The sequence below is a fragment of the Ciconia boyciana genome, chromosome 2, assembly GCF_034638445.1.
Source record: "Ciconia boyciana chromosome 2, ASM3463844v1, whole genome shotgun sequence".
In the NCBI taxonomy this organism is placed as follows: domain Eukaryota; kingdom Metazoa; phylum Chordata; class Aves; order Ciconiiformes; family Ciconiidae; genus Ciconia; species Ciconia boyciana.
Window position 1 is genome coordinate 52,085,929 of NC_132935.1, and position 19,945 is coordinate 52,105,873.

At 40.4% G+C, this 19,945-nt stretch overlaps 2 protein-coding genes across 2 annotated transcripts in view; one reads left to right on the forward strand and one right to left on the reverse strand.

Moving 5' to 3' along the window:
• Window positions 1–1,182, forward strand: part of NPC1 (NPC intracellular cholesterol transporter 1) — a 29,657-nt gene extending 28,475 nt beyond the window's left edge. Inside the window, exon 25 of the mRNA XM_072852625.1 lies at window positions 420–1,182. Within this exon, the coding sequence (XP_072708726.1) occupies window positions 420–502 (83 nt within the window). The 3' untranslated portion in view covers window positions 503–1,182. The remainder of the gene's footprint in view (window positions 1–419) is intronic.
• Window positions 910–18,146, reverse strand: RMC1 (regulator of MON1-CCZ1). Its single transcript, XM_072852626.1, has 20 exons — window positions 17,164–18,146; window positions 14,812–14,888; window positions 13,285–13,369; window positions 12,848–12,904; window positions 11,689–11,775; window positions 10,332–10,472; window positions 8,571–8,674; window positions 8,013–8,102; window positions 7,796–7,901; window positions 6,308–6,419; window positions 5,152–5,196; window positions 4,669–4,722; window positions 4,231–4,359; window positions 3,790–3,896; window positions 2,950–3,069; window positions 2,689–2,766; window positions 2,422–2,526; window positions 2,268–2,336; window positions 1,901–2,126; window positions 910–1,143 (listed from the first exon to the last, which is right to left on the reverse strand). Exons 1-20 carry the CDS (start codon window positions 17,329–17,331, stop codon window positions 1,064–1,066), a joined length of 2,040 nt encoding a protein of 679 aa, XP_072708727.1. The 5' UTR covers window positions 17,332–18,146; the 3' UTR covers window positions 910–1,063.
• Window positions 18,147–19,945: the final 1,799 nt, after the last annotated feature.

Below are 19,945 nucleotides of genomic sequence, written 5' to 3' on the forward strand. Positions count from 1 at the left end.
TCTTCATGGAGGTGGCTGCCTAGGCTCATGTGGCCCAACAGGCAGCAGCACAATTAATGTCTCTAAACCTGGGGACAGGATGGTGGGTGGAAGCAACAAACCTGCATTTGCAGAAGCAATCTTGCTTTGCAGTAAGGATGGTCCAAACACTGTCCTCTTGAATTTGGAAATTCATGCCTGTGGTGTAGTTCTTAAAAGCAGACTTTAACTGAGCCTTACTTAAGGGGGTTAAGACTGATGGGGATTTGCCTACTGCCCTTGCTGCTGCTGACAGCTATTAACAGCTGAGCAGAAGCATGTTTCTGAAGTCTCATCAATGTTAAGCTGGACCTAGACAACTAAGATCATGCATGCTTCTTGATTACTGACAGATCTGCTGTAACGTTAAGACTGGAATAACTCTATTTTCTCTCGCTCAGGCCCATCAGTAAATAAAGCTAAAACTCGTGCTGCACAAGAGAGGACCAGAGGTACGGAACGGGAGAGACTCCTCTACTTCTAGTTTTTAACAGTGTTCAGTGGACTCCATGAACTGTGGCTTAGGCCCAACTCTTCTCAAGAACTGAAGTGCAGCAATGTTCTATGACTATCACACTGTAACCACCACTGACTTGACTCCTGCACCGATTCGACTAGAAGACATCAGCTGCAGCTTTGGACATAGCTTTTAAACTCAGGAAATGCTACGTGTGGCTCATGTAACAGTATTACTAAAACTAGATGTGTTAACAAGATTACTAAAACACTTCTGGTTTCAAGAGGTTGCATCTTTTTCTTCTAGAAACCTAAACCAGCTGTATTGTGAGTTGAATAGCTTTTTTGTCAATGAAACTGAGGTGATGTGTATGAGAATGGACTGCTAAACCACTGACACTAATTTTAAATGCAGGTCAATGCAATCTTTGTCTCTATTTTTAGGGGGAAGCCATCACAAGTTGTAATATTTTTAGTACTATTTGCCAAAATGTCTTGTATATACTTTATTATAAAATAGCAATTTTGTAGTTCAAAAATCTACTTAAATGCAATAAATTAAGTTTATACATTTCACTGGAAGAGTCTTTCAGAATGTTGTGGGCTTCATGAGAGCTTGTTCTCCAAAAACTTGTTTGAAGAAGGTGACATGTTCTTCACAGTGCTCACCTAAGGGGGTCAAAATAAAAGTTAATGTTAACTTTAAAACTCAGAAACTGAGAAGCAAGACTGTGTAGTTTCACTTACCTCAATTTATAAGTACTAATTCTTATCTTTAATGCCTTTGAGTAACAGAGTTTAACAATTTTAAAGCAGTGGAACAGTGAGGTATCTCCAGTCCTGTGACAGGTATTCTTGTGGTGAAGCAGATGTCTGATCTAGTTCCTGTATCTAACCAGCAGATTCACATCTATGAGTTCTTTACTGTCAAGATGTAAGATCTTGGAGTGGGATTCTGTGCCTGTAGCCTATCTGGTGATTAAGAACATGCTGCCAGTGCAAGCAGTTTAGCTTGGTTTTTAAAGTGAGAGGAACTGTAGTATAAAACAGGCCTTGAATTTTTGTAATCTGTAGGAACAGACAACTGAACTCAAAGGCTTCTTGACCCAGTTCCTGGCTTCAGGAGAAAGCACTAATTGGAGTGAATGGCTTTGCTAAACTAAGCAGTGCAAGCAACTGCAAACCAAACAGGTTACTTAATCTGCAAGTTCCTGTTTGGCTCAGTCTCTTTAGTCCTGGGTGCAGTACACAAAGGGGTAAGACAAATTAACTTTGGAACTATGCTTAAAGGTAAGTCTAAAATACAGGCTGGAATGCACCAAGAGTTTTTATCTTAACAATACAGACTCTGCTGGAGTGGAAGTGAAACAAGTCTTAGTTCTGTTTTGCAGAACTGAGTATCTTGGTCTAACTGCTTATTGCTTACCTGGTGTGAAACTAGGGTTTCCCCGTAACCGCTGATTTCTTTGTTCAAAGAATCGGAATATAGTATAGAAAAGCATGTCGTCATCTGCTTGTTTTGCTGCGTCAAGGAACTTGCGGGCTGAAATGCTGTCGTGTCCTCCAATACCCCTGATGAATCTCAAGGCAGCCAAAACTTGGTGTTTGGACAACAGAACTTCCACTATTTCATCATTTGCTGTGGAAAGTCTCTGTGAAGTCAATCACAGCTGTAAGACTATGCTTCTAACATGACCAAGATGCTAGCTAGTCACTTCAAGCTTGGTCAGGTAAGCTGTTTGACAAGTCTAACCCCCATGTGACATGGAGTTACTATAGTCTGAAATGCTTACTTTTAACATGTCCAGAGAGAGCTGGTGTGCAGGAGGGTAAATGCTTTCCAGGGACAGTAACAGACAAGCCTAGGGCAAAAGTAGAAATAACCTTAAAATTCTGAAGACTTCCCACCTCCATCACTAGCTTATTGAAGCACCTTGTCTTACATACCAAAGGCTTTGAGTCACTGAGCACATGGTACTGCAGAAACTGATGGAGCATGTAGAACAAGTTGTGTTGAACAAGGGTTTTGATGACCAGCTCATACAAGTAGTGCTGTGAATGCAGGAAGAAGACTATCAAAGGTGCGTCTTAATACTAGTTTTTACAGTCTAGAAGGTAGTGTTGTATAGGACTTAAACACATGACTGAGACTGATCTGAAACTCCATGTCATTTCATAGAGTGAGGTGATATACTTGGCATGTAAGTACTCTACCTGAACTGCAATCTGGAACTGGTTAAGAGAGCGAATGTATTCCATCAAGACTGCTATAGTGAACTTATGAGGTGCTTCCTGGACAAGAAAAAAGTGTTAGGTGGAACTTGTGTAGCTTCCCCTGTTAATGACAACCCTGTAAGAATGGGCATCAAAATACCGTAATCCTAACAAGAAAGCCTTCTGCAGGCTATTTCAAGCAGTCAGCTTAAGCTTGCTGCTCTGAGACTCCTGCCAAACTAGCACTTAAAATTAACTTACCTTCTTCTCTGTGAATACAGATAAAACATGTGTGTACATGTCAGACTGGTCAATAACCGCTTGAGTGCGGACTGGACGTTTCAGGAGTGGATTACTTCTGCTCAGGCCTGCTTCTACCACCTACAAGAAGAAAGCCTTTTTAAAAGAAAACTGTAGTCTTGTAGTACAGTTGTAGTCAGTCTCATCCGTACAGAGACTGTTTTCCACTGAGAACATAACAAAACATGTTTCATTACTGAGCAAATTTACATCTGTGGTCATGTTATACTGGATGCATTCTCTTCTGTGTGGGCTTAGTATTAAATTTAAAACTGCTTTTAAAAGTTATATAAATGTAGCTGCTGTTATGCTTCAAAACCAGGAGATTAATCAAACTTACTATGTTGACACAGGCCCTGAGCTTTAGAAGGATTTTTAGCATGTGGCTGTACTATGTGAGTTAGTACTTGAACTTGATATTTTAACAGAAGTAATTGAGATGCATCAGAGCTGCATATGTTGTGCAGTGGTATATCAGTGGTTTGGAAACTGTTTTGAGTGATAGTTATGGATTCCAAGTTGCTTTTTGAGCTTCTACCCTCTTTCTGCTTTCAAGCACTGGGGTATGTTACTTGTCATGCTGGAGATGAACTATGCAGCACCTGCCACCACAGAGTGCTAAGGGGGGTGCACAGTGCACCTTGCACAGTAGACCTTCTACTGTGAGCCTGAGGCAGTCAGGACCTTGGGGTAGGCCTGAATTTCCTAAGTAGAAAAGAGCATGCCTTCACCATGATGCAACCTGAAATGCAAATAGCATCATCCTATCTTTGTAAGCTGCTGTAGCTAAACATGGTTTACCATAGTATAGCTTTGCTCAGCTTCCAAGTACTTCTTATATTCATGATTCAGTTTGTCAAAAACAGTTGCAATCACAGACAGTGATCCCCTTTCTGGCTCACTGAGCACTGAAAAGATAAAAAGAAAAAAGAACTATGAGGAGAAATAACCAGGGGCTTTAATGTTGCCTTTTTCAAAATGTGATCTCTACTCTAAACTTGATTCTAAACTTAAAAAGAAACCTTCAGTCATAAGTGGGGGGGTGGGAGGGAGTTGAATTCTTTCATGCTGTTAAAAAATTCCTTTAGAATGGTGACTGAGGGTAGGCTAGGCAAATAACATCTTACAGGACCAAGCTAGCTTCAGAGGTGATCTCAAATCTAAGAACAGCCCAGCTAACTTGTATATTTATGAATAAGCAGTATTGTACTTTCAGGAGACAGACAAAGCACATGAACTTACTTTGAGAGCATACAGATAGGATAACCATTTTGCATTCTTTCCTTTGGAGAAGGAAATCCATTAGTTTTCCTTTATCTAGCAAGAGGTTAACTACAGGTTCAAGTTTCACTTGAAGACTCCAGAGGTAACCTTGATTTGAAGGAGTAAAACAAGAAGTGAATTGCCTTATATAGTATAGCCTAGACATCCAACTTTTCCACCTTTAAATGAGAACACATCTAGATTATTATTTGCCTTCCTAAGTTTGTTTTAAAGCAGCATTACTCCTGAAAAGTTGTAGTAAAGATATGGTCGTCCTCACTTATCACTACCATGAGTAGTCATCTTACTTGGTACATCTGTTTTGTCACTTTGTTTTAAGCTGCTTTGTGCACTGAAGGTATAAGCTAGCCCCTCTTTGACACTGAGTATAGTAGAGTCAAACAGCTCCCCACTTACCTTCACTTGCACTGATGATAATATCAGGTTGAAAGACAATCCAAGAAGAAGAATCTAAATGTTAAAGTTCTAACATCCATATTAACATTGATTCTAAACTGTTACTACTGACTTCACATTACCGTACTGAAGCAGATCCCATTAACATACTTTCATTTACTGTCACCTTTTCTTGTAAAGTCTTGAACCATATTCTTGGAATTGTATCTTAATTTCATGGTGTACCCATTCAGTAATTTCATACATGCATCTCAAATGACCAAGAAATGTGGTATTGTATTATACTAGATTTCCATATTTATAACACTCTGAAAGCATTACTATCTCTTATGAAGCATACTATTTTGTCTTGAAGTAAATATGCATAATCAGCTAAAGCTGCACTTAATGGGTCAAGGTAACAAATGCTAGCTTCATCTGTGCTTGGTACATAGAATGAGGCTTCAGTAAGACTCTTGCACTTGTGGGGTATTTAAAGGATACAGAGTTTACATGGAACAGGAGACTGACTTGTCACAGACGCTGGACCTGCAGAAAAATTAACATCAGGTAAAGAACAGCAGTACTCTGGCAGCTCTCCTACACTAACAAAATACAAACTACAAGCTTACACTGAAAAGGCAAGTATGGATTGTAACACGGCTAGCAGTCCTATAGCACACAGGCAAAAGAGAGATATACCCATTTATGTAGCCAGATCATCTACAAAGAAAATCTGACACTGTGAGAAGGCAAACAAGTTCTTCAAAATATGATTGTTTTGTTTTTCAGCCAAGTGAAATCATGAATGCAGAAGTATTCCATCTCTGGTACTATAATTCTAAATACATACACTCCATTTGCTGTATTTATGCATAATCACTTCAGTTTCTTAAAAAGCAAGACTGGTTTGTACTTTCTGATCCTAACCTTTGTTTAATACAAACCTCCACCTGGACATTTATCAGTCATACTTGGTCTTAGTGACTTCAATGTTCAGATGTTAAAGAGCTTTTAAGGTGCAATCATTCCTGTAGAAGCATCTTTCTCTTCTATAAAGAGAACCACACTGCTTTGCCATATGCTAGTGGAATTATGCTCAGACTATTTAGAGCTACTTCCAGCTTGAGGGTAATTATCTGCTACACTTCTAGGACAGCAGAACAGAAAGATAATCCAAGAAGAAGAATCTAAGTGTTGAAGTCCTAACATTGATCTTAGCATTGCTTCTAAACTAGTCCTAAACTTGACTCTAAACTTGGATTGTCTTTCTGCCTCTTTATGTGACTTAGGAACTTAAATAGTCATGACTTAAGCCAGAAAAGCATGAAGTGCTTTTGAGTACATACACAAGCTTTTACAGCTGTGGCAAAAAAAAAAAATCCCACAAAACACCAAAAAACTTTGAAGTGTAAAAGCAAAGTGCTATGGGAAGTATGCAACAGCAACTCTTACTCTTCTGTAGTAGGCACAAGTTTGGAACACAAATTTATGCTCAATTCCTTCTTACCTTTGTTCTTCCTCTCACCCTCTCCTAAATATGTATAATAGAAATGTTAGTAACCAGCATCCTAAAAACTGAAGCACTCTGGTATGCCAGCTGTTACATTTAGATAATCTTGATAGCAGTGTTAGGATATTTATTATATAGTAGTTCTACCTGCTACAGGTATTTGATAGGGTTGTATTGATCGAGGTGGAAGTACAAATTGGTGGATGGTTGTAGACCCATCAAATTCTCCTTTTAGCTTGATGTCAAATATAACTGAAGTCTGCAATTGAGAAGAGGAAATTAGTATTCACAAATGTGAATTGCCATCCATTTACATGTATTCAGGCTGCTTTTCACATTTTCATCTTGTGTTCTCCATTAGAATCATAGAACGGTGTGGGTTGGAAGGAATGTGCTGTGGGCAGGGACATCTTTCACTGCATCAGGCTGCTCAAAGCCCTGTCCAACCTAACTTTGAATACATCCAATGATGGGGCAATCCACAACTTCCCTGGGCAACCTGTTCCAGGGTCTCACCACCCTCACTGTAAATAGTTTCTTTCTTATATCCAATCTAAATCTACCCTCCTTCAGTTTAAAACCATTGCCCCTTGAACTGTCACTACAGGCCCTGGTAAAAAGTCTCTCTCAGTCTGTCTTATACACCTCCTTATAAGAGATTCATGTCAAATTCAAAGCTTAGTTATGAATGCTAGAAACTGTGAGGAAAATTCTGCATCTTCCTATGATACCCTCATACTTCTACCATTCAGTCTTGTTGAACTCGAGTCACTAACGCTTCTACGCAGTATGGACCACGTTCTTAGCCTTGCACAGTGGAAATTAGCTTCACTTTCAGTGCTAATGAAACATGACTTCAATTATTGGTATCCACCCTATTCAGTCTGATTTTGTCTTCTGTGTTTATATAGTCACATTTATAGCTTGACCAAAATGCTGGAGAATAAGTGCTCTGGGTTAAATGCTCATGTATAGAATTAACACAAATTATAACTGAAACATCAACTAATCATCCTAATGAGAAAACATGCCCCAGTTCTTGAAGCTGCCCAAGAGAAGATATACAAGAAGCCAAAGCCTCTCCACAAGTTAAGAGCAAAGTACCACTTTAGCTTTACCCCTCATCAAGCCTTGCTACTGAGACTACAGACAAGCAAGTTTTACCTATGCTACCATATGCATAAGATCATTTGTGTTCATAGAAGTTTTTGCAGATCTGGGCCTTCAAACTAAAGAAGCCTAAGTTTGTGTCATAGAAACATATTAGTCAAATGTGTGCAATGTGAGAAGTTCCCAGGATTAATGATTTAGTATCCAATTTAACTCTACCTCTTCGTATAATGCCTTAAAAGCCTACACAGTGCAGCAGCAGAGTGTCATAGGAAACTAACAAGAAAAAAAAAAAGTGTATGAAAAAACAGGCATCAGCAACAGCCCTGATTAAATGTTAGCCCAACAAGATAAAAGGATAACTTTGAATCTCTTATACCCTTATGGTTTTGTTCCTCAAATACACTGGCTTTTGGCAAAGCTAAGCACATGCAAAAATATTTTCTAGAGCTAACAGGCGTCATTATTAAAATCTGCCCATAACTTTCAAAAGTTAAAGCACAACATTATATAAATAAATCACACCTCAGTATCCTGATGATGTACTACCACCAAGTTATCCACAACATTCAGTGCAAACTTTCCCGTTCTGTTCAGCTTTAAAATATGTGTCTTCTTACAGGAACCCTCTCTATGGAAAGAGAGATGAGAAGAACCGGTCAGTAAGCCTGTTTAAACTAGAAAAGCAGATGTGTCTTTCACGCATGTGAATTGCCACTGATGTTCTTCATTCTGCTCTTACCTTGGTAAGTGATAGAGGACTACTTCTGCTCCTGTACTATTGGAAGTCCTGGAGTGATGCCTCAAATAGAGAACATAAAGCTGCCCATATCTAACGGGACAACAGGATTAAAGCATTATTTTCAAATAAGAGTTCTACCAGTCTGTTAGAGCCATACATTTTATCCTAAAAGAACAGATGTGAGATTACCTAAGTCAAGTGATCAATTAATTAGAAGTGAAAGACTAAAACAGCACTGGATAAATCACAATGCATGGCCTATACTCATGCAAGTTAGGCATCTAAGAACAACTCTACCAACACATCAGTTAAAAAATGAAGCATTCTCAAAATTTCTGTACTAATCGAGAACAATTTCATGTAAGACTTCTCAGTTAGCTTCCCCTCCCCACCTTGCCCCAACAGAGTTGTTCAGATGCTTTGTTCAAGGCAGTAACTGAAGCACTTTTAAGCAGTAGTGCTGCTAAAACAAGAAACAAGTTCAAACATGTTAATGTTCTTTTCTCAGCATCCCCAAACTATAATACTTTCCCAAGAAAGGCTTGATTAGATACATACATTGTAGCCATAGCAATATCTCTTTCAGAAAGGCTGAGCTTGGAGGACTTGGGTGCTGCAGGTAACTCGATTTCAAATTTTGATAGTTTTGACATTGTTCCACTCTGTTAAACAGCAAAAAACCCCAAAGAAATCCATTGTTAAGACTTGAAACAGAAACGTCTCAAGTAACCTTTCATCAAACGCTGCATCAATAGCACCCCCATGAGGTGAAGAATGGTGATAGCCGAAAAGAAAAAAAAGGGTTTGACACTTTTTTCCTACTGTGATCCTAAACACATACTTCCGGTATTATAATTTTAGCAGCTTTATCATCTTGATTTTATAACATCAGCTTCAGCTAGCAAAATATTTCCATTTTAATTAAGTCAAGACAAAGTCGTATGCAGATCCCATTTACAGTTGGCCTGGAGATCTCAAACAGCAGTTCTCTTAACTTTCTTCCTCTTTTCCAGCAAAATATATGCTCCAACTCTTAAATAACTGCTTACTGGGAAGGGGAAAATATCAGTACCTCCTACCAGTCACAGTCTCCTTTTGTTCCTGCTAACTTCAGAATCTGCCTTATACTCAGAGCATATTCCTGCTCCTGCCCAAGGTTTCCTCTCTCCTCTTCCTCTTTTCCTATAGAATTTATATTTAAGCAAATTTTCAGAGTTTCCAAAGCTTCTACTGAAATTCACTTCCCGTCCTCATTAACTCCTCCTTGAGTGTGAAGTGTGAACACTACAGAAATAGATCCTTTGCTAGAGCGCTATTTTCAAAGATTATTTTAGTACAGTACCTTTCTCAGGAAATCTTTAAAGATCACTTTCTGAACACAAAATAAAAATTATCGAGCTTCAAGCTACAACTTGACACAAAACGTTAAGGAGGGGGAAGCATGACCTAAGTCCTTAAAAAGAAAGCTGTGAGAGGCTAGTAAGTTCCACCTAGCCACCTAAGAGAACATCATTTCAGGATCCAGTACAGAGTCTACACAAGATCAAATCAGGAAACCCATTTGAATAAGCTTCTTTTTAATCTCTTCCCTTAGACTACCAGAGAAATCCTCCTAATCCTCTGAGAGAAGTAAGACGAACTCTGTAGTTCTCTTCCTCATTCTTTAAATCATCTTACTGCATGATTAACTTCAAACAGATTCTAGTTTTTACTACACACTTTTTCCAAGCCAAAAAGAAAAATATTTTCCCAGTAAGTGTTGTCCACAGGGAAGAACACTCAGAGAAATAAATACTGTAAAAAAAGCCCTCTCATGCTTGGGACAATAGTTGTTTCTTAAGCGCTACCTTTTTGCTTTCTTTTTCAAATTAATCCACTCACATTTGGAAGGTTGTAGTTATAATCACAAGTGAAAAGCCCTTAATTTTCTCTATTACTGCACTACAGAGTGCAAATGCCCATAGTAAAAGTAAATAATATATACTTAAGTGAAAAAAAGATCTCTTGAAAGATATTTAAGTTGTCAAATGTTGGGTCACTAATTTTTTTTTTCCTTTCTCAAGGTCAACCGTCCAACATTAGCTGGACACACCTCCTTCCAAAGAGGACACAAGAAAGAGCGAATTACTTAAAATTAAGCCATCACCTAGGAACTGCCTTATAGATTTTTGCCTTGTCCTTTGCTTATTGTCATATACGGATGTGAACACATGCACCTCTTGGAAGAAATCCAGGAAAAGCAATAGAATATTTGAGTGAAGAAGCAGCCTAAAAAAATGGAAGCACACAAAATGAAAAGTTTGGAATGTATCGCTTTACCTTGAAATAGAATGGCTGCAGGACATTGCCAAGGACAGTGGTCGACAGAAGAATAACAGAGCTCTCTGGACAATACATGTACCAGTTGACATTAATACTCTGATTCTTCAGAAGTTTTAAACTTCGTTTCTCTGGTAATACCTGGAAACACAGGATATTAGCATTATATTACCATCAGGATTCCAACAGCATAAATGGTACTACACAGTAGCTAGGAATGTTAAGTGAGAAACAGTTAAGTGTAAGGTCATTTACAGTGCTAGAATTAAAAATCAGACACCTGACAATTACAGCTTAGGCCCCAGTTTCCTGTAGCTAAGGAAACACACATCAAATCCTCCTCAAATTCGAATGAGCTGAAAGGTGCTGTCTCTTCCCCATCATCCAGGGCTGGGTAAAAGTTCTGTCCATAATGGAGAAAACACCTAGCTTGATACAACTAGTGAAGTTTTATTAAAAAGTTATTACAATATCTTTGCTGCCTTCACTCCCCAGCTTCCTTAATCTTTTATTTTAAGAACTAAGACAGTATATAAATTAATTTGTTTCATTTTAAGGGCTTAAATAAAATAAGTGTGTTTTTGAGATAAGTTATTTAGTCCTTTTACTTCCAGGGTTGACATTCATAATCCTTTTAGGTGCCAAATACATTGTTCTCCCTCAATCAGGAGGAAATAACGCTGCTTTTTCAGTTACTTTCTTTAGTACTAGCTGTTAGTAACAGTAATTATGTGAAACACCGTGTCTTACCTCCAGGACTGGAACTATTGGGAAATGCACAACTTTAGAGGAAGTTTATAATATCCCTCATCATGAATGTCTGAAAGGGCTATTTATTCATTAGATTTCTCCAAAAACATATACAAAGGAAATTACACGTAACACAGAGGAACTCAGACAATGAGATCAACGTAGGAGGAAGCTGCCAATTTGCAGAAGGGTATCACTGTCTCGGTCAATTATTTGTTCTTCGCTGCATTTTAAGCATGCACACATCCTCCCCAATGCTGATTTGTTTTGCATGAAGTGATATTTCACATTAGATTTAGATACTCATTTCCATACAAGCCAAGAGCATCTATTAATCTGGAGTTCTCAAGGCTTAATTCAGTACTCCTTTATAGAGGATCTTTGTTAGCTGTGCTAAATAACCTGTTAGCATTAAGTTCCCCCTGCCCCAAAAAGTATTCCTCTCAAAGAAAAATAATTGTAGTCTGCAAACAGAACAGCAGAATTTCTTTTTTTAGTTGTGCGTTCTCAATCAGAGAGCTAGAAGAAAGGAATTAAAAGATACAGACACAAATTTACATTTTCAAATCTCTAAATATGTCTGTCCTACAGGAGTTACTTGTATTACCTGATAGAATTCAATTCCTTGATCTGTGATGAAGACAATTTCTGTAGAACTTGTCCAGCAGAATCCTAGAATATTGGCATTCTTTGTCTTTTAACAAACAAGCAAATAAACACTCTTTTACTTGGAAAAATTAACTATTCAGATAAGCTAATATTACTAAATGAAGAACGCAAGACCCAAGGCAATTTAGTTATCCAGTCACTGGAGTTAGTACTTTTGGCCAACAAGACACCCAGCATGCATCAGCTACTTTTGTAAAGACTTCCAAATCTATGTATGAACACAACTACCGTACGACCTGAATTTTTGGCAGCATGTAAGATTTACAAGTTTATTACACAGTCAAATTTTCTTTTCGCCCTAAATAACCAAGTTCTTCTGGTCCAAACCATACTACCAATTCAACCAACTCCTGATATGAAACACATGTTCCTTCTGTTGACAGAAATTAAGAACTAAGTGGAAATATTTGCCATGACTTCACTCAGAACGCTACCATAAATGCTTTGCTAGAATGGTTTACTCAAACACATAATCCTAAACAATGAAGCAGAGAATGCTTCAGCTTTGAAGTCTACAGGAATAAAGGGATCTGTGCAAAGCAGATGTTTAAAAATTTACTTTAGCATTCTATTGCCCAAAAATGTAAATTATGTTAGTTAAAAGTTGGAAAGTACCAAACAATGACAATGGTACTTGTTTCTTGTAAAATAATCATCAAAAAACTAGAAGGGTTGTTTAAAAATACCAAACATAGTATGCAAACTAGTAATAGCTTACTATCACTGATCAGTGAAATTAGGGTAAAACATCCACATTAACATATCTGGCATTAGTATAATTACTGTCCACTGTTTCCGTATCATCAGCACTTTGTCTCTTCTCCTTCCCAAACCTTGACATTTGTTGCCTCCACAGCATTTCTGGTCCTTTCTAGGAAAGAATTAAAGTGACTGGACCAGGAAGTTTTTTTATGGTATTGTTAATACCTGTTCATTTACCTCAATTCAGATAGATAGTAGTGCCTACGTATCTCGTTTACTTCATGTTAGTGTTTTGGAAGGCATCACAATTAGTTTTTTCAGAGTAGAGGCCACCAGCGTAACTAAGATTAGAGTTTCACCCAAGCATATAAGCTTTGGACATTTACTTAACTTACCTTACATTCCTGTGTATATTCTAGCTGAGGGCTATCTGGAATAAAATTCAAAAAATCCTGCAAAAACACCCATGAAGTGTGTTAGCAATTATGAAGCACAGACAAGATACATACGTAGATACAAAAGAATAGATATTAGTTTATCAAATTATTTTGCATGACATATATAGAAGAAAAACTTGACTTACTATATTCCAGTTCACCCCTGCCAGGGAATTCTTTATAGGAGTTGGCTCCCCCCACACTTTTTCTTAAATGATGATACTAGTAAGACAACAATGTTGCCTATTCAGCCTCGCAGGATGATAGAAGAATTTACTACAGCTGTTGTTAGCCACCAGACCTCTTCAACTTTTGTCTCAGAGGCTTCTACTATGGTACTGTAAGTAGAAGATTTACAGCTCCAATTCCCTATCTGCAGGATGTAGGTTTCTTACCACACTCTTCAAAGTTCTCTGCACAGCCAGTATCTTGTTCCCCAAGGAAAACTTGATGCACTTCACTTCTCCTTTGTCTTCCATCCTATACAGAAAGAAAAAGAAGTTATGGAAATATCATCTAAAATAGCTTATTGCAGAACTCTGTAATACACCCTCAAAAAGGCAATGAGAGAGGAAAAAAAATGTGTAATGCAAATGCTTTTGAATACAACTTATGAGTGTTGCCAGACAAGTACGGGATTCAAAATTCAGACTGGAAGATAATGGCAGTTCACTCTTCAGTCCTGAACACATCCATTACAGAAACATGGCTAAGATTGCACAAATTAGCACCTGAAGTTACTGTAAATGCTCAACTCTGTTGGCCTACGATGTGGAACTGGAAGACTGTGGAACTATTCAAACTTGTGTTTCTCAGTTCCATCCCAGTGAGTCTGGAGTTCTGTGACACTCACCAACATCCTGCAATCAGCTCCTTTACTTCCAGAACTACTGCTAAGTGACCCAAGCCTACTCGCTTCCCCATTAGGACACATCCTCTAGAAGAATTTCTGATGCTAAAGGGAGAGGGAGGCTGCTTTCACATCATGTGAAAAAATAAAAAATGTCTTCTTACAAACAAGCATCAGTACCATTGGCATGAATAAGGTAGTTCTACTTCCAGTATACGTTATTAAGCCCAGACAAAGAGAGAGATAGATAGTCAAGCAGGAAAACTGTGGAACCTCCTGAAGTTCACTGAGTATTTTCAGCTCCCTCAGCATTTGCGACAAGGGTAGTCAAATTAAAAAGTCAAATAAAAATACCAACTTTCAGGACAGGCCCTATGTAATACCTGACAGATCGCAGTAAAGACACCTCAGCTACAAATTGTTTCATCCCTGTCTGGACTGAAGCAACCTTCGAGCAAAAGAGTACTTCCTTACATATGGACAGCAGAGTACAGAGAGCCATTGCTCTTAACAGAGGCATATATAAAATAGTTTTCTAAAGACAAAGTAGTTTCATTGAAAGTACTGTTGTTAGATTCTGCAAAAAGCATTTCAACAAAAAAACGGAGATATAAAAGACAACAACTTAAACAGAATGTAAGAAACCTACATGTAGGAAACACTGTGCTTAAATCACAGGCATGAACTTCAGAAATTATGGTTCTCTACACATTTAAGTTTACTTCATTTTGTTTAACTTGCTAAACTGCATCCTTGGATAAGTCACTGCTGTTGTAGGAATCACAAGTTTGAATCTCCACACTCTGTCACATATATAGCATGTTTTAATAAAACATTGCTGTTTAAAAAAAAAGCCACAGCCTACTAACTTTTTTTTCCCCAGAAGACTATAAATTCATGAGGGCAAAGCATAACATCTTAATTGCAAGATTATGCCTAAGAACAAAATCAAAATATGATAACAACTACTTATAAGTTTTATGCCTGAATTAGAATAAGTCAGGACTAAGTACCACATACTTTTAAGACTGCAGAATTCTATCCCAAGACAACAATGATGAAGGTGCCTTACCTGAAGGAAATGGGATTTCTATCCTCCAAACCTTTAACAACAACTCCTGTAGCTCCACCAGATCGAACAGCAAAAACCTATTAAAAAGTTTTGAACATGTTTGTAGCTTATTCAAAATCATAACCTTAACATGCTTTCTTTTCTATAAGCCATACCTTTAATTTTTTTACTAGACACAATTTTTGTTCTTACACAGATCTGCCAATTCACACTGAGATTCAGGAAATAATCAATTCCTCCCTCTGGAGCTCCAAGTTTACTTAGAGTTGACAGGTTTCCAATGGTACTGTAACAGTCTTGTAGGCATATTCTGAACTACTGGGCAAGTTAAAATGGTAAAAGTCTGTATAAGCTTTTCTCTCTCTTTTTTTTTTTAAATATTCGTGTTTTCCTAAGTCAAGTACTATTAAAAGTATCTGAGACATCAGGGCATTGTTTAAAACAAAAAGGAAATCAGCTTGGGGATTGTGAAGAGATGCAACTCAATGACCCAGAAGCTTGATCTTCTCAGAACATGTTATTAGATAGGAATAGTTTAATAGTAATCTGCAGTTTTGCATGTACCTAAGAAGTTTCAGCTGACTTACACTAACAACTTAAAGAATTCATTTTAGCACAACTGCACATATATATGTATAAAACCTGCTAGAGCTATATACGGCTTGTTGAGCTGGAATAAGATAACATTAAAAAAAAAGTCATGCTGGTACAAACTTTAACTGGCTTAGAAAAAGAAAGTCAGGCAGATGCCTTATTTGTACTTGTTGTACATGTAGAAGCACTAGACACACAGATCAGGTCTCAGAATAACAGCTATGTTGCTTGGTAATATTAGCCATGCTACTGGTGCAGTATGCTCATGCAGGAATACAGGTGTCAAGGCTAAACTGCAAGCAAGTCCACAGCGTTACAAGAATAATAAATACTTAAACTACTTTTATGACTGATGTAGATAGAAAATGAAGGAAACACTCTCTTAATCTTTGCGAGATGACAAGATAGCAAGGACAGATCTCCCAGAAGGCCGTTCACGTGGGAAACTGTCATTGAAATGCTGGTTACAAATGATTTAGAGACACACTGGAAATTGAACAATTTTAGAGTAGCAAGACAACATGGAGAATTAAATGTACAGTTGCAAATAAGTTTCTTTCAAGTGAGCTCTTAAAAACCAGTTTCTGTGTAGTTATATCATATTCACACTGTGATATAGTGTCTCCTGACAGGCACGTTTAAGTAAACTTATTTCAACTGGCCCTCAAAATGTAAGTAAAGGGTTATGGTTTATAAAGAGAAAGGACACCAATAATTCTGAACAGAGTGCAACAGCAAGAAACACATCCCAGAAATACTCCCCCCTCTCCAAATATGCCACTGATCATGTCCACGCCACACATGGGAAACCATGCCATTTATACGGGGAAGAAAGCTTGAACATTTCAATTCTGTGAATGCTGAGGTCACAGAATGGTGACAGGAATTAAACAGCACAATGTATCCACATCTATATAAAACTCATGACAGGCTGTGGATCTTTTAGCTATACCGAGTTGAACACTCAGAAGCCCATAGGGATATTAAGGAGAAATACTCTTAAAAGAACTAAAGCTAAGAAATGAAAAGCAAAGCATCCACTCAGGTCCGAGCCACAAGCTACAAGTATTAATTTTTATGAATATACTGAACTTTAGGAATTGAAAAGGGAAAAAATGGAGCTAACAGTGAAGTGACAAAAGTTTGCCAGTAATGTTGGGACATTTGGAATAGAAAGAAAAAGCGCTGACTCTGAAGAATTCCAGAAAGATCTTCCAGCAGTGAGAGTAAAGGCAGGTGAAATTCAACCTAATAAATCTATGTTGATACATTTGAGAAAAAAAAATTCTACCGTCTCTAGCAGGATGACAAGTTCCGAGCCAGCCACCCAGCAGCTAGACCTCGCACCGTGGCACTTCCACAGAAGGGGAACAACCAGCCTCATGCTCAGCAGCCGAGGAAAGGGGAGGAAATCAAACCCAGGCAGGAGAGCCTCCAGACCCCTCTTCTCGGAGAGGCAACCGAGCAGCAGCGGGAAAGGCTGAGGCCACAGGCCCGATGCCGCGACCCCAGGCTGCAAAGCCATGCGAGGCACGGAGGGGGCGACCAGGATCCGCCGGCCGCTCCCTCTCCCCAGACGCCCACCAGGGCAGGCTGGGGGCTCGGCACTGACATAAGGCAGCGGTCCTCCCTCACACTCCGGCCGAGGCCCAGAGGCGACATCCGTCGGTCGACAAACACCGCCCAGCAGCCCGTCAGGACGGGGGAGCGCGGCCTCCCGCCGCCCCCGCGGGGAGGGCCCGCCGCCGCCGTGCCCACCTGCTTGTTGGCCTCGTCGAAGAAGACGCAGTTGACGGGGTTGGCCTTCTCGAAGTGCACGGGCCGCGCGCACAGCGCCAGGTAGCAGCCGCCCTCCCCGGCTCTCGCTCTCCCATCTTCTCCTCCTCCCGGCGCCTCTTCCTCCCCCGGCGGCGGCTCGCGGCTCATGGCGGCGGCTCCCGGCGCAAGTCACCCGGCGCAAACGGTCCCCAACGAACCCACCCCACCTCCCGGCCGGCCGCTTCCTGTTTACACTCCCCTCACACGTGACGCGGGACCGGTTTGCCTTAAAGGCGCAGGGCGCCGAGGCAGCGGCAGGAGCGGAGCGCGCGGCTGACGGCCGCCGCCAGCCCGGCAGGGGAGGAAGCGGCGGCTCCGGGCTGAAAGGGCCCCGCCCCGCAGGCGGTAGGCGCGCGGAGGGCGGGGCTGCGCCGCCTACCCCGCTGCTCTCTTCACAGCCCCGGTTCGCCTCCGCCGGCAGCATGGCGCGGCGTTGCCGGCCGGGCCCTCTGCCCTTCGCCGCCGCTTACCGCCCACGGGCAGGGCGGGCCTTCGTGGGAAGAGGTCCTTCAGCGCGGGGCCCTCTGTGACCCCAAGCATCTCGCCGCCTGCGCCGTGGGGCCTTCCCGCGCCTCGCCGCGCCCTGAGGCGGCCCCGGGCCCGCCGCCCCTTCCCTCGCCCCGTGTTCCAGGCTGTGGACAAAACGCTACGGAAAAAGGCCGCGGGACCGCGGCATCGGGCTCCTCGCGGGCGGGTGTCGCGACCTAGGTCTTGTCCGGAGAGGCACCGAAGCGCACATCGGAGGAGGCCGGAACGGCAGGGGCTGGGCCTGCGCAGCCAGCCCGAGCCCGCCCTGCTGCCGGCCCCTGCCGGGAGAGCGGCCGCTGCGCCCGGCGGGGCAACCGGCCCTTCCGGAGAGCAGCCGAGCTTCAGACGCGGGCTGTGGTGCTGCCGGCGTGGGAGCGCCGGCGCTTCCATACCGCTGTGCGCTGCCCTGTCACGCCGGAATCCCTTCCTATACCTTAGATGGGCCTCTTAGGTAGCTAGCCGGTGGCTTTGCTAGCCTCCTGGAAGGAAAATACTTAGACCTGAGACGTGTCACACGGGAGATAAATACGTTTGGCCCAAGCTTTTATAGTGCCTTCTCGAAAAAAACCCCAAACTTTTAGTTGGGGGGGCCGGGGGGGGAAGGAACCAACTGGTTCAGAGCTCTGCCTTCATTTGTGCACACTTACTGCATCATCATTGAAAGGCAGTCACTGTTAACACTGCTTTTGGGCATGAACCTGCTTTTTAGTGGCTAGTTGTAAAATAGAACAGAAAGGGAAATTATACTCTGAAAATAGGCCTTATTTCAGGAACAAGATTAATAAAGCATTTTTGAAGTTAAAGTCTGGGTTGTTTCTCAGCATTTATGCTCATTTGTATTTTAGTTGGGACAATAAACTAGCAATGGGGTTTTTTGGTTGATGCACTGCGTAATGCTGTAGTTCCCTAGTTCTAAAACCTACAGTATAATTTAGAAATCGTGTGAGAACATAATCAATTACATATTTGCTTATTGATTTAGAAAGGGAAATAAAGGAAATAAAAAACAGAGGGAGGAGTAAGACTGAGATCATACCAATTTAGAAGTTTTCAGACTAGATCGGAGTGGCACAACTTACTACAGGAGAAACAGAAATTTAGGTACCAGATGCTAACACAGTCTCACACAAACAACTGCTTGCTGACTTGTAACTGCAAAAATTTCACGAGACGAGAGAAACTAAAGTCACAACTAGCAATGACAAGCAGCTATTTGTTCTGCAGAACCCTCCTGTGCCATCAAACAATTCTATGTTAACTAGAAAGGACAAGTATTTCCAGAACATTTCAAGTGCCTTAAAGTTTATCATTTTCCACAAAATCAAAAAGTTATTGCATGTTAGCCAAAAGTTTAGTTAATCCAAGGTCAAAATTTAAGAAATTTTACTGACATTTAGCCTCCTACTTCCCTATAGGACAGCAAGCACTTTCTGCAATTGCAATAGGAATATTAAGATAGTAGAAAGAGAGGTAGATGGGGGGGAAAATCAGCAAACAAGTATGCAAACACACAACTGGAAACTATTGTGATAGTTTTAGAATTGGCCATTAGAATAGTCATAATGTCAGAAAAGTTAATTAATTGGCTTAATTAACAATGGCTTAATTAACGATGAAAAAAATCTAGATTTACTTCTAAGACTATTTGCTCGATAATAATCCTAGAACCTCTTATTTCAAAGGACTCAGGACAATGCTTGTTTTAGCAACTTCTTCCTTGTTTTCAATCACTTGACAATGTGCCCAGACATCTTCAAATCTCAAAGCAAATTCCTGAGCCAGTTTTGCTGCTGGAAGTGAAAAGATGTTGAGGCAATATAATTGGGCCCATTAGCTTTAAATCATAGACTTGAGGACCATTGCTTCATTTATTTGGGTTTTTTGTGGTTTTTTTTTTAATCTGATAGACAGATTTTAGAAAGAAATTTAAAATGACAAGAATAACTGCATCTTCAGTCCAAGCACAACGATACAAACAGGTGTCTGTGTCAAATGACAGCTCAAAAAAACCACCCTCCCCTCACTTCCCCTTATTTCTGCTCTCTCTTCCTCTCACTTGATGCAAATATCTTTAACAATCAACATCTTTCCTAGACAAGCACGTTTTAAGGCATTAGCAACTGCTTTGAGATATTTTTTCCCCCCAAGAAATGTTACAGTATCGAACCTTGTAATAAGCCTAGAATAGGACAAT